The 14463-nt window shown below is 42.8% G+C and overlaps 2 protein-coding genes across 2 annotated transcripts in view; one reads left to right on the plus strand and one right to left on the minus strand.

Annotated features, from left to right (window-relative positions):
- The first annotated feature begins 4399 nt into the window (after window positions 1-4399).
- On the plus strand, window positions 4400-7851 carry tmem198b (transmembrane protein 198b). Its single transcript, XM_053314753.1, has 4 exons — window positions 4400-4562; window positions 6186-6767; window positions 7391-7593; window positions 7699-7851. Exons 1-4 carry the CDS (start codon window positions 4403-4405, stop codon window positions 7849-7851), a joined length of 1098 nt encoding a protein of 365 aa, XP_053170728.1. The 5' UTR covers window positions 4400-4402.
- Window positions 7852-12436: 4585 nt separating this feature from the next.
- LOC128354526 (desmin-like) overlaps window positions 12437-14463 on the minus strand; it is a 16754-nt gene continuing 14727 nt past the window's right edge. Inside the window, 1 exon segment of the mRNA XM_053314749.1 lies at window positions 12437-12478. Coding sequence (XP_053170724.1) covers window positions 12437-12478 — 42 coding nt within the window.

Below are 14463 nucleotides of genomic sequence, written 5' to 3' on the forward strand. Positions count from 1 at the left end.
GCGTAGGGGGGGGCCTCAGTTTCTGACTGATAATCAGACTGAATTTGAGTTAATAATTCAGTCTGACACATAGACTGTATAAAAGAAATGGACGTAACATCCGTGACGTCACCCATTGGTTTGTGGACTGCTGCTCGGAAGCCAATAGTTTCTAATCTAGGCAGCGCCATCTTGAAAATTTCAGGTGCATGCTGGGAAAAATAAAAACACGGATTCTACTTATATGGGCATGAGGCGGGGCCATGGGCGGACCGGGGAGGTTGCTATGGTTGCGAGGGCTGGATCTCAAGGACATTGGTCAATCAACCTGTCAATCAGGAAGTAGCCACGCCCCCTAATGCATACCCTGCTTTATCGTCACATATAAAATCAGGGAGGCCAAAATGTCCCAAATGAACATCATACTGCATTGAAGAAGGCTTTAAACTAGCGATTGAGACCATAAACACATTTTGAAAACGTTTACTGAGGTTAGAAATCAAGTGAGAAGTTGGTGAATTCTCCATTGACTTGTATAGAGACGGTCGCCCCCTGGTGGCCTTTTGATAGAATGCAGCTCTAAGTTACTTCCTGGTTGGCCTCATTTCAGAGGACAGGACATTTTCAGTTGGATGTAGCTCTAAAACAGTTTAATCGATAAATTATATTCTTAGATTAATTAGCAGAAATATATATATATATAGTAAAAAAATAATAAGTAACCAAATCCTGTTAATTAAATAATGAATAGATATAAAATAATCAAAAATAAACTATAGATTCAGTCATTTGGTTGATAGAAACAAGCTGATTTTGGTGTGTGAGTGTCTTTAAAAAGCTCCTACAGCAACACACACACACACACACACACGCACACACACACACACACACACACACACACACACACACACACACACACACACACACACACACGCACTCTCTAACATATAGGAACACATTCAGAGGGAAACAGACGAAGTCACTGATTGGCTCCCCCACTGTTGCTATGGGAGTTTAAGCTGCTCTCCCATTGGTCAGGCGTTGGACGGAGGCCGACTGCCAGGCTGTCTGTCAGCATCCCGCCGTTGACATGGCAACAGACAGGAAGCAGGCAGAGTCAGGAGGAGGTGAATGGTGCTGTTGTTGTTGTTATTGCAGAAGAAGAAGAAGAAGAAACTGCTCTGTCGTTCATTTCCTCTTTTTTTTTTCTCTCACAAGCTGATCCGAAAAAAAGAAAAAACTGCGCAATTTTTTGATCTGTAGGACAAAATAGCTTAATGCCTCTACACACACACACACACACACACACACACACACACACACACACACACACACACACACACACACACACAGCAGGGTCACTCGGCAGCGACCAGCTAATCCTCTCCACCAAAAGATGATTATTAATGTTTAGATTAAAATGTAGAAAGAATATGTTTGTGTGTGTGTGTGTGTGTGTGTGTGTGTGTGTGTGTGTGTGTGTGTGTGTGTGTGTGTGTGTGTGTGCCTCTTCCTGCTGACTGTTTCCATTATATTAAATTGCAACCACACACTCTGATGCTCCATAAAAAGATAAAAAACCTTTACAGATTTCACTCAGGAGGGTTACTGAATACATATATTGCTGTTTTTAATTCTTTAAAATCAATATTTTGTTCTATATTTAGTAAATAAATCATGATGTGAGCTTAAATGGAGTCACAGTACCAATTAAACTCACTTTATTCATCAATTATCTTTATTTTATATTCCAACATCTACATGAACTAATGAATACATTTTCAGATGAGAGATAAATGTTGGTTTATAAGAAATGATCTCCCTTATAAATCATGTCAGTATCCATGAAGAAGGAAGGAAGGACGGAATGAAAGGAGGGAGGAAGGGAGGAAGAAGGAAGAAAAGGAGGAAGGAAGGAAGGAATGAAGGAAGGAAGGAAAGGAAAGAGGAATGAAGGGAGGAAAGGAAAGGAAAGAAGGAAGGGAGGAAGGAAGAAGGAATTAAAGGAAGGAGGAATGAAGGGAGGAAAGGAAAGAAGGAAGGGAAGAAGGAAGGGAGGAAGGTAGGGGGAGAAAGAAAGAGAGAAGGAGGGAGGAAGGACAGAAGGAAGGAAAGGAAGGAGGAATGAAGGGAGGAAAGGAAAGAAGGAAGGGAGGAAGGAAGGGAAGAAGGAAGGGAGGAAGGTAAGGGGGAGAAAGAAAGAGAGAAGGAGGGAGGAAGGATAGAAGGAAGGAAGGAACAGTCAAAACAGACGGGTTTAATTTGACCCGGGAGAACGACACAAAGGTTAAATAAAACTTCTGAGACTCCTCGCGGCTCTTTTCTCGATTCCTGTCTGAAGAGCTTTATCCTCACTTCTCCTTTTCTCTATTTCCTTCCCTCCATCTCTGTTTAACCACCACCCCCCCCCCCTCCCCCGGGGGGGCGGACAATAATTAGTTTGTGTCACATAGGAGAGGTGAAACAGGTCCGACTGGTTTGACAAAGAGCTGAGGTGTTAAAGCTACACTCTGACTCTTTATTATATGTCTGACCTCTCTAAGAAGGGAGGGAGGGAGGGAGGAAGGAAGGAAGGAAGGAAGGAAGGAGGGAGGGAGGGAAGGAGGGAAGGAAGGAAGGAAATACAGGAGGGAAGGAAAGAAGGAAGGAAAGGAAAGTATTCTGATTCTGAAAAGAAGGAGAAGGATACAGGAAGGAAGGAAGGAAGGAAGGATGGAAGGAAGGGAATACAGGAAGGAAGGAAGAGAAGAAGGAAGGAAGGATGGAAAGAAGGAAGGAAGGAAAGGAAAGTATTCTGATTCTGAAAAGAAGGAGAAGGAGACTGGAAGGAAGGAAGGAAGGGAATACAGGAAGGAAGGAAGGAAGGGAATACAGAAGGAAGGAACGAAGGAAGGAAGGAACGAAGGAAGGAAGGAAGGAAGGAAAGTTACATAAAAACACACTAAACTGTGTAACAGTAAAATATTCAGTATAATAAAGTTAAACTTCACTGTGAGACACCTGTTAGATATTTAACTCTGTGTTTCAGGCTTTAATCAGAGTGAGGGTGTTAGGAACGTCATTGACTGGAAAACACACAGAGAGAGATGTGTTTGCTTTGTGCCCCCCGCCCCCGCCCCACCCGACCCCCCCTTCCCATTTAAACACCTCCTGATCAAACAAAAGGAGAGAGAGAGAGAGGGAGAGGGAGAGGGAGAGGGATAGGGAGGGAGAGAGGCTTTGATCGCCCTCGCCCTCCCCGCTGTTGTCTGTGAGCTATTATTATCTGCTTGTTTCCGCCGTCAGGGGAGCGACGCCAAAACTCTGTGTGTGTATGTACGGACACACAATCTGCTTTACATGGCAGCAGGTTGGAAAGCTGTGTTATTAACCATGGGGGGGGCGGGATGGGCGGGAGGGGTGGGAGGCAGGGTGGGGGGGCGGGAGGGGCATTTTCGGGATGTTGGCAGTGATGAGCTGGAGTGGGTTTTTTTTTTATAGTTTAGCTTATTACATTCAAATTACAGTAAATCCACTCTGTAAAACTGCAATAATCAGATTATATGTTTAGTTTCCAGTCAGATTTTTATATTAAGAAGCAGAGATTGTAAAAAATAAGCTTTATTTTTGTCCTGAAGGTGTTAATAAGCAACACTTTGTTACTAAAAGACTGAAATGTGTGAAAAAAACCATGTTAATATAATAGTTTTAGAACAGTTTTTCCTCAATAAGTCCTTTTTTAACATGATAGTGGTTGTAATTGTCGAGAAGTCTCTTTGAATGCTGATGGTTATGCTCAGTTCTGAAGTTCTGAAGTCCTGGGTGTCCGAGGGGCCTTGAACGCACCACCTGTATCACCATAACAATTCTGCATCATTTAAACAACTTTAAGACTAATTTCAAGTTTTTCTCAAGAAATGTTCTTATTTTCTGGGCTCTGTGTCGAGATTAGGTCTTATTGTTAATTAACTTTAAGCAGATGGATTAAAAAACAGAAGCTCTGTCACATATCAGGTCAGTTTTGGGTTGTGATGCGTCTGCTCCTCATAGTTTGGAAGTGTTATACAGAGGTTAAGTTTAGGGGGAAAATGGAGTTGGAGGTGTTGCTATGGAGACAGAAACTCTCTGGTTAAATTATTTGAGACTTAAAAAGTATATTTTTTGTCCAATAAGTGTGTACTAATTGCTGCTACACTTTCTTTCAGTTTTGACGTCGCTTTTGGTGTTGATGTTCTGTCTTTATAAAACAAAAAAAGGTGATATATTTTACCTTTTTTTTCTCTTCCCTCTCTTCTGTCTCCATCTGCAGGTGAAGCCATGTGGCTGGGTGGTGCTTCATAGCCTCCCCTGCCCTTCACCTCCCACCTGATCACCTCTCATTCTCCATCTCTCCCCTCCCATCTCTTCTCTCTCTTTCTCTCTTTCTCTCTCTCCTCCCGTTGCCATGACAACCACCCTGGAGACGCTGCTGGCCCAGCCCGAACAGGAGCTAAGCCCCGAGCGGCTGAGCGGCTGCGAGGAGGCCTCCAGCGGCCGCTATAAGGTGGTTCCCTCCGTCGTCTGCTCCATGTGCTGCCTCTTCGGCATCATTTACTGCTTCTTTGGTGAGTCAGCTCTCTACATCCCTCGACAGGAAACAAGATTCATCTTCAATTGTTGGCAAAATATGTATAAAGTCACATTGTTTCAGTTGCATGTTGGATATTTTGGACAGTGGACATAAAATACTGAAGACTTTAGATCAAATGTGGACCAGATCATTAAAAGGAAGGAAGGAAGGAAGGAAGGAAGGAAGGAAGGAAGGAAGGAAGGAAGGAAGGAAATTAGGAAGGAAATGAGGAAGGAAATGAGGGAGGGAGGTAGAGAAGATGGAAGGAAGAGAGGGAGGGAGGAAGGGAAGATGGAAGGAAGGAAGGGGGGGAGGGAGGAAGAGAAGATGGAAGGAAGGGAGGGAGGGAGGAAGGAAGGAAGGAAGGAAGGAAGGAAGGAAGGAAAGAAAGAAGGAAGGAAATGAGGAAGGAAATGAGGGAGGGAGGTAGAGAAGATGGAAGGAAGAGAGGGAGGGAGGAAGGGAAGATGGAAGGAAGGAAGGGGGGGAGGGAGGAAGATAAGATGGAAGGAAGGAAGGGAGGGAGGGAGGAAGGAAGGAAGGAAGGAAGGAAGGAAAGAAGGAAGGAAGGGAAGATTGAAGGAAGGAAGGAAGGGAGGAAGGAAGGAAGGAAGGAAAAGAAGAAAGGAAGAAAAGACAGATGGAAAGGAAGGAAGGAAGGAAGGGGGGGAGGGAGGAAGATAAGATGGAAGGAAGGAAGGGAGGGAGGGAGGAAGGAAGGAAGGAAGGAAGGAAGGAAGGAAGGAAAGAAGGAAGGAAGGGAAGATTGAAGGAAGGAAGGAAGGGAGGAAGGAAGGAAGGAAGGAAAAGAAGAAAGGAAGAAAAGACAGATGGAAAGGAAGGAAGGAAGGAAGGAAGGAAGGAAGGGAAGACAGAAAGGATCTGTCCTTTCTGTCTGAAGGAAGGAAGGAAGGAAGGAAGGACAAATGGAAGGAAAGAAGGAAGGAAGGAATGAATGGAAGGATCGGAAGGAAAGAGGGAATGAAGGAAAGAAGGAAGGAAAAAAAGACAGAAAGGTAGGAAGGACAGAAAGAAGGAAGGAAGGAAGGAAGTAAAAGAAGGAAGGAAGGAAAACATTAGATGCTTTAGCTTTATTAAAGATGTATACTTATGTGAGTGCTCCTGAATAAATATGAGTGTTTGCATCTCATATTGATTTTGAGTTACCGTAATAACTGTAATAGATGCATCTATTTCTGTCCTCGGTCTCAGACATCACAGCAGGGACTGAGAGCTTTTTAAACCTCCCACAGATGATCTCAGTGGGTTTATTTATCACACGTTGTCCTGACAGGAAACGTAAAGATTATCATCAGCAGCAGCCGCCACCATCATCACAGACACTTTATACTGGAAATGTCCAGATAAGATGACAGGAAGCAGTGACACAGGACGCCAACTCCTGATGTTAATGTCAGGAAATGATGACGAAGTTTGAAAATGGATGCTAACCCAAATATATCTGAAACTTGAGCTCTTATAAATGCTGATTATAAGAGTTTCATTATGTTCAAGTATGGATTATTATCGTCATGGTTACAGTTTCAACAGAACAATGCTTGTAGGCAGCAGCTTTCTGTGTCGTTCCTTATGACAACGTTTCTTCCTCCTCCTGCAGGTTATCGGTGCTTCAAGGCGGTGATGTTCCTGACGGGCCTGATGTTCGGCTCCGTCGTCATCTTCATGCTCTGCTACAAGGAGCGCGTGCTGGACACCCAGCTGAGCGTGGAGGCCTCGGTGGGCATCGGCCTGGGCATCGGCACGCTCTGCGGCCTGGTCACCATGCTGGTCCGCAGCGTGGGCCTCTTCATGGTGGGCCTGCTGCTGGGCCTGCTGGTCGCCGTGGCCACGCTGGTAGGCATGGAGGAGCTTTCCGACAGCCCGCCGCGCTCCGTCTGGGTGCCTCTGGGCGTGCTGCTTGGCCTGGGCATGCTCTTTGCCGTGCTCACACTGCAGTGGCAGCGCCTCTTCACCACGCTGTCCACGGCGATGTTCGGGGCGGCCGTCATCACCGTGGCGTTGGACTACTTCGTGGAGCTCTTCGCCCTGGTGCTGTACATGTACGAGCGGCTGAAAGCGGCGCCTGGAAAGCCGGTGTGCTGGCTCACGTGGGTGGTGCTCGGGGTGTGGCCCGCCCTCACCCTGCTGGGCGTCATAGTCCAGTGGAAGGTGACCGCTGAGGGTTACTCCCATACCAAAGGTGAGGAGCAGCACTAGTGATGCATGTCATGTTATTCATCTCAGTGTGGTTAGAATCACTTTTAACCACCAAGAAAGTCCTTTCCTTCCTCTTTGAGGCCATTGACCCTCATGTTTAACAGACCTCATTTGTTCCAAACTTTTCTTTAAAAACCTGTTAGAGACTCATTCTGTTTGTATACAAGATGAAAAAATGAAACTTCAAAAACATCTCCAGCAGGATGTCAGCAGTGATTTGTGTTATTCTTCGTTTATACACTAGCACAACCTGTATCCATAGCAACCATACCACAAGCTGATGGTCTGTCTGTGCATTACATGCCTCATACAAGTGGTAAAGATTGTCCAAAAAGTTAAATGGGACCAGATATCATGACATGATCTCTGCCAAATGGTTGAGCAGACCTACAAAGGTTAAAAAAGTGTTTCAAAATCAAACAGCTGTGTGTGTTCAGCAAAGTCTGATGTAATGAACCTGCTTTGAAGGAGTTCCTCAGGACTCCTCGTGTTGGTAAGAAGCAGTGAATCCATCCAGCGGGGGCCGACTGTGTTCATTAACATTTAGATTATCTTTAGATGTTAACGAGGAAACGACACTCAGTGAGTCTCGTCTTGTTCCCGCAGTGATCATCAGCCGGCAGCAGAGGAGGATGCAGGTGATGAGGATTCGACAACGAGACGACCGCTATCGCAACAAGAAGAAGAAGAAGCAGCAGCACGGCGGCTCGTCCCACCATCAGCACCAGGCCAAGCATCTGCAACAGGAGCCCGCCTACCGCCGCAAGCCCAACCCCATCCGCCGCTACGACACCGACGTCCTCTCGCCGGTAAGGAGCTGTGAAGATGGCTGAGGCGGTGTTTAGATAGACACATATGACACTGGGTCGAAATTACGCCGAACCATTGCTTTAACTTTCTTTCTTTCTCTTCAGAGCTACATCCAGAGTTTCAGAGAGCGGCAGGTGCAGGCTCAGCCCTTCCCGAGCCGGCTGGTCGGCGGGCCTCACGCCGTGGTGGATGTGGGCTACGACTGCGGCTCCACGACGCCCCTCACTGGCGCCGCGGGACCTTCGCTACGGGTTTGATCCCCTCCTCCAACCCCCACCCCCTCCTAGACGCCTGAACGCACCACTCAACAGGGAGATACATGACTCTACAATCACTTACCCACCTGGGTGAAATCACGTCTGTGCTTGAACAAACACCACTGGGGTTTTAAATGCAAAGATTCTGGGTTTAAACACACACCGTCTGGGTTTAGCCTCACCTCTGTACAGTATGTTTGTCGGGCTGGATTTACCCACAATGCAAAACAAGTTTAACCCTTTACTAAATAAATTTTGGACTGTGAGACTCTGTTCTCCTCGTGGCTACCCCCCCGCTGGGAGCCGTCAATTATGGTGCAGAGGTCTGTCGTACCTCCTTTCACAATCTTTCAATAGATACAAACGCACAGATGCATGCATGCACTTACACACTACACACACACACACACACACAAACACACAAACACACACACACTGCAGCTATGATCTTAAGGGTTGACGTGGAAACACCTGAAGCAGCCTGGGGATCAGCAGGTTCTCACACAGGCATTGTGTAAAAAAAAAACTGTCATCCCGCAGTAGACCTCGGAGAAACCCAACGAAGATCATCTCTAAAGGGAAGTAAGAGCCCCTTCAATGCAAACCGGGGTCCGTTTTTTGCTTTCTGTGCCATCTGGACTACAAAAAACCCTCCAAAAATGGGGAGAGACATGTTTAACGTCCTTTTTAAAGATGGGGAAACCCTTCGTCAACCTTGGTGCTGGACGATGCACCTCTTCAAGCATCGAACTGCTCGTCGAAGGCCGGGGGATTCTGCTTTAACAGGTGCCTTGGTGCCCCTCCTCGGACTGCGCCGCTCAGCGACAGGAAGGGGGGTTACTGACAGATCTCCGAAGAATGGCTTGTTTTTTTGCATTTAAATGTGATCACAGAAGGAGAAGCGACAAACAGGGTAAAAAAAAATGTCGGGGAGTCGAGTTGGCTTGTCGCCTTCACAGATGCCTGGAAATATGAGGAAGGTTTTTGCGAGAAAAAGCCATATTTACACTGGCACCTCATGAGAGATTTCACCAAATCAACACATATGTAGAAAGATTTAGAAGATTTCCAAGTGTTGGAAAACTCAATCCATGATTATTTAACATCCTGAAAGAGATTATTCATGCTGCTAAGCAGAGTCGTAGTAATATATTTATTCCAAAAGCTCAAAATAAATAATTTATCCTGCTTTCCCTTTAAAATCAGATGAGTTTGGGATGTTTTTCACTCTTTCTACCATCTAATATTGAGAGAAACTTACAAGCTAAAGCTGTATTTGCTCTGGTAGAAGAAATACATTGATTTAAAACATTACACATTTAAAAGAATCAGCAACTTTCCAAAGACTTAATGAATTAACTTTATATTGGCCCGTTTTATTGCAGTTATTACAGTTTTACATATTGTATAAAGTCTTTAAAAGTCTTTTTAAAAGAGTCAATTGACTAAATATGAAATGATGTTTTAAATCTGTCTGCTACTTCATGGGGGGAAAACACACAAAGAAAACCACCTTCATGTTCGTCTGCAGGTAGTCTTGACATTTTTCTTGGTGGCTCAAAACTGAAAAAAGAAAACGCAGTGGAGAAGTTTCTGGCACAACTTCTGAGGTGAATGGAGATAATCCAGAACAACTTTATTTGGGTTGTGAGGTCGGAAAAATAAAGTTGTTTTTATATACTATAAGTGCTGCTGGAGATTTTACCTTTTATTTTACTTCTGAGATCAGATTCAACAGCCATCATCTGAGAAATCATCGAGACACCTTCTAACTTTAGCTCCATTTGCTGTTGTGGTGTTATAAAGCAATGCAATGCAATCTTTAAATCAGTTGTTCCACTTTGAGAAAAATCATTATTATAAGCTCCATTTGCTTTTGCAGAACAGCGCCCCCTTTCTGCAGCAGATTGCATAACAAATACTGGTTAAAAAATGTAGAGAAGTTGATTGAATCTGGCTTAATAACTTCCTAATTATAGCACTTTTAATAAATAAGAGCAGGCTGAGATGTCAGTGTAATTAAGGCTCAGAGAGTTTGAATAATAAAAGCGGACTTGTGGCCATACCAACTTGTACTTAGACTCCTTCCATCATGTGCATTGATTTTTCTTTTATTTGGGGACAAACACAAACATTTTTTTTGTCAACAGTTGGGGAAAAAAATGTGAATAGGTCTTTTATTAACCTTTTTATTATTATTTTTTATTTTTAAGTAAAAGAAAAAACAAAGGAAAAGCGAGCAAAAGGGGGGAATGTAAGGTATGTTTTTATTTTTATTCGTCCTCGTGAAAACCGAAATGCATGACCTCCCACCAAACACCTCCCCCCTTCTTCTCCTCCTTCATGATGTGCATCGATGTGAAATTTGTACATAAAACAGCACTTACTAAATTTTGTTTTTGTTTTTTTTTTTGTTGTGGTTATTTTTTTACCATTTTATTTGTTTTTTTTTTTTTTTTGCATTTGTTTTTTGAATCTAATTTAATTGAGACATGTTTTCTTCTTCTTCTTCTTCTTCTTCTTCTTCTCCAGTCGGATGTATTTATTTGCTGATGATTTTTTAATTTATTTCTCCAAGCCAGTTCTGTAAAGGAGAGTGCAATCTCATCACTGTAGGCCAGTAACTCTATGCTTTTTAAAAGAAAGAAGAAAAAAAAGAACAATTATTATTGAATTATGATTATTAAAGCATGTGTTCCTACGGGCCTGTATACGATCCATGTGTGCGAGTCGTCCTTTGACACAAGAAGTCAGCCAGCGTCAACTTGTAATCCACTTTTATTAGCAAATATATGAAAGTCACAAATGATTACTACTGATATCTGCCTCCTCTTCCTCCTTCTCTTTCTTTCTTATATTGTGTCTCAAATCACATACTTCTATTAGTACACTCTTTTGTCAGGTTTTTTATTAATTTTATGAATGAAGACACCACAACATACCAGGGTGACTAAGGATGTAAAGAAAATAAAAGTAAGTAGGCTAAAAGTCAAAATAAATAAAATAACCATAATATTAAAATCTTGTAAACTTTAAAAGGTTATGTATTGTTGGATTTAAGCTGTAAGTGAGGGGAGAAATATGTATGTTTTGCTTGAAGATTTGGATTTATGGATATAAAAATTTGGATTAAATGATAAACAAATGAATCTAATAAAGCCAAAGCCAAGATTTACTGTCTTTAGTCAGTGAAACCAATAAAATATGGGGTAATTGTCAGTTAGTGAACTCAAAAACGGCCGTTATGATTAGCTAGTTAGCAAGCTAGCATTAAGAAGCCAAAGTCAATAAGCTAGCGTTAAAGAGCTAGCGTTAACGAGCTAGCATTAAGGAGTTAGCATTGACTGTTTTGTCTGTTCTACACTCTTATCTGTTTTGTTTATTATAGTGTATGGCGTCTTCGAGTGCCCAGAGAGGCGTCTTCAAATAAAATGTTATTAATAGTGTTACTATTCTTAACGTTAGCTAGCGTTAACTAGCTAGCGTTATAAGCTACGGTTAATAAGCTAGCGTTAGCGAGCTAACGGGGACAAGCTAGTGTTAGCATTGGCAGTACAAATTCATTATAGACTGCTAAATTAACCCAATAAACCTACTGATGGCTTATATCTGGCAACAGTATGGAGGATGCTTAGTCCTTAGAAACACTGCTAACTGTAGTTATTATAATGTCCTCAGCCGCCATTTTATGTTTAAAAAGTGGTGCATCTCCGCTTGTACTACGTAGCCAAGATGGCGACCGTTGAATGTGAGACGTTTCCATGGTTACAACTTCTTGACCCTTTGCATTATTGTTTACACTTACAGAAGTACAAGATTTGAGACACAGCACTGGTATTTTCTCCTTCACACAACCTCCTCTCCTCCTCTCTTTATCTCTTCAGCTCCAGACACCTTTATTTTAATCTCCTCCATCTCCTCCTCTGTTCTTTTCTATCCTCTCTGCCTCAATAATGTTACTAACTGGACTAAAACAGCGACTCTAACCTTGAGAAACATGACGAAAAACTGCTAAAGAAACAAGAAGATTTCTACCTTTTTTTTTTAAAGTGGATTTATGGAGGATTTGCTCAGTTTGAAGGAGTGAAAGAGCAAAATGTTCTGTTGTATTTAACTTAAATTGCAAATCTCCATTTTATCAAGTCCCTTTTTTATCTATCTGCAATAACCTTTAAACTTATGTGAGGCTAAGGTAAGTTATTCTGTCTTATTTTAAGATTTAAGATGCAGAAAAGTCTTGATTTCTAATATTGTAAAGTAAATAAACTCCTTAAGATTCAGCTAGAGGTTCAAATGATAAGATGGAGATTTGTTTTTTGCACTCTATGTGACATAAATGTATGTTTTATCAGTAAGCAGAGATAAATAACCCCCAGATAAAGTTCCCAGCCTTAAGTTCACAAAAAAGAACAATACAGGCCATAACGAGGAGTTTGTAAAGTCTTTTTTTGGCTTTAAGTTTTTATTTGTGCATCTTTTATTCCTCATCTGTCCATCTCAGGAAAAAGAACAGATGTTTGTTGTTTTTGGGTCGTCTTTTTTTTGGTTTCTTGTCTTCTGCAGATTTTCTTTTCTTTTTCTTTTTTTACATGATGTCTTGCTGGTGCTGTGTCGACTCGCTGACGACCTGGAGGACAGGAAGAAAACACAGAGAGATCAGGAGACAAAGAAAGAAAATGAAGTGATGGAGAACATGTGAGAGTCAACACGTAACACACACACAAGGCATCTGTTTTCATTTCTCTACCTGTATTCTGCATTTTTCGCAGAATACTCCTTTCCTTCCTTCCTTCCTTGCTTCCTTCTTCCTTTCCTCCCTCCCTCCTTACTCCTTTCTTTCCTTCCTTTCTTCCTTCCTTCCTTCCTTCCTTCCTTCCTCCTTTCCTCCCTCCCTCCTTACTCTTTTCCTTCCTCCCTCCCTCCCTCCTTACTCATTTCTTTCCTTCCTTCCTTCCTTCCTTCCTTCCTTCCTTCCTTCCTTTCTCCCTCCTTTCCCCCTCCCTCCTTACACCTTTCCTTCCTCCCTCCCTCCTTACTCCTTTCTTTCTTTCCTTCCTTCCTTCTTTCCTCCTTTCCTTCCTCCTTCCTTCCCTCCTTCCTTCCTTCCTTCCTTCCTTCCTTACTTCCTCCCTTCCTTCCTTCCTCTTTTCCTCCTTACTCCTTCCCTTCCTTCCTTCCTCCTTTCCTTCCTTCTGTCCTTCCTTGACCTGAGGACAACAGGAAGGTTAAATAAATCTCCTTTACATTTATAGCTACAGACATACTTGTGTAATTATATGTTTTATAACTGTATAGATCAGAGGTGTCAAACTCATTTTAGTTCAACCTAATTTAATCTCAAGTGGGCCAAAGCAGTCAAACCATTGCGTAATAACCTATAAATGATATATAATATGCAATCTGATTCAATCTAATACAACAGCTCTGCTTTAAATTCAGCTTTTATGAAGTTTATACATGTTTTAGTTTTTAGTGGTGGTGTACTGACGGTGCATTATATTGACTGGTGTTCCTAATATGTTGCTCTCTCTCATGTATGTTAATGGAGTGGACAAAATAATAGGAACACCAGCCAATATATATAATGAGCAATTTCAACAATATTAATATCAAAGGACAGAGGAAAGAAAGAGAGAAGGAGGGAGGAAAGAAGGAAGGGAGGAAGGAAAGGAAAGGAAGGAGGGAAGAAAAGGAGGGAGGAAGGGAGGAAGAAGGAAGGAAAGGAGGGAGGGTGGAAGGAAGGGAGGAAAGAAGGGAGGAAAGAAGGAGGGAAGGAGGGAGGGAGGGAGCAAGGAAAAGAGGAAGGAAAGAAGGACAGGAAAGAAAGAGAGGAGGGATGGAGGAAAGAAGGAACGGAGGACGGAAGGAGGTAGGGAGGGAGAAAGGAAAAGAGGAAGGAAGGAAAGAAGGACAGAGGAAAGAAAGAGAGAAGGAGGGAGGAAAGGAGGGAAGGAAGGAAGGAAGGAAGGAAGGAAAATATAGTTTTTTTCTCTTATTCTTTCGTCTTTTTTAATGTGCAAACCCTCATCAGTAGAAACACGTAAAAAAATAATCTCACTGCTTTCTCAGATTAGATAAAAACAGACACCCAGAAACAGACAGAACGGTCTGAAGGTCTGGATAAGATGTTCAGTCGTGCAGCTTGTGTGGGTTTTCATGTTTTCATGTTTTCATGTTTTGGTTAGAAGGAGAAGAATGTTTCAGCAAAGATCGAGACGTGAGACAAAAGTCACACAGTAACAGTGACGAGTCTCATCCTGCCCTGCTACGCTTGTTTTCCACAGAAAGATATGTTTGGTTGGACTAGTCTCAGCTTGTGTGTGTCTGTGTGTGTGTGTGTGTGTGTGTGTGTGTGTGTGTGTGTGTGTGTGTGTGTGTGTGAGAGAGCTCATCTGAATAGCTTTCAGACGTCACAGCTGATAAATGAGAAGTTCAAAGGTCACATTTAAGCTTTTAAATCAGGGTGGAAGGAAGGGAGAAAAGAAGGAGGGAAGGAAGGAGGGAGGGAGGAAAGAAGGAAGGAGGGAGGGAGGGAGGAAAGAAGGAAGGAAGGAGGGAGGGAGGGAGGAAGGAAGGAGGGAGGGAGGGAGAAAGGAAAAGAGGAAGGAAGGA

The sequence above is a fragment of the Scomber japonicus genome, chromosome 24, assembly GCF_027409825.1.
Source record: "Scomber japonicus isolate fScoJap1 chromosome 24, fScoJap1.pri, whole genome shotgun sequence".
In the NCBI taxonomy this organism is placed as follows: Eukaryota; Metazoa; Chordata; class Actinopteri; order Scombriformes; family Scombridae; genus Scomber; species Scomber japonicus.

Excerpts from the sequence above, each read along its gene's own strand:
- tmem198b (XM_053314753.1), top strand. The coding sequence starts at position 4,403 with ATGACAACCACCCTGGAGACGCTGCTGGCCCAGCCCGAACAGGAGCTA. Across the intron at positions 4,563-6,185 it reads CATCATTTACTGCTTCTTTG|GTTATCGGTGCTTCAAGGCG; the intron begins GTGAGTCAGCTC and ends CTCCTCCTGCAG. Across the intron at positions 6,768-7,390 it reads GGGTTACTCCCATACCAAAG|TGATCATCAGCCGGCAGCAG; the intron begins GTGAGGAGCAGC and ends TTGTTCCCGCAG.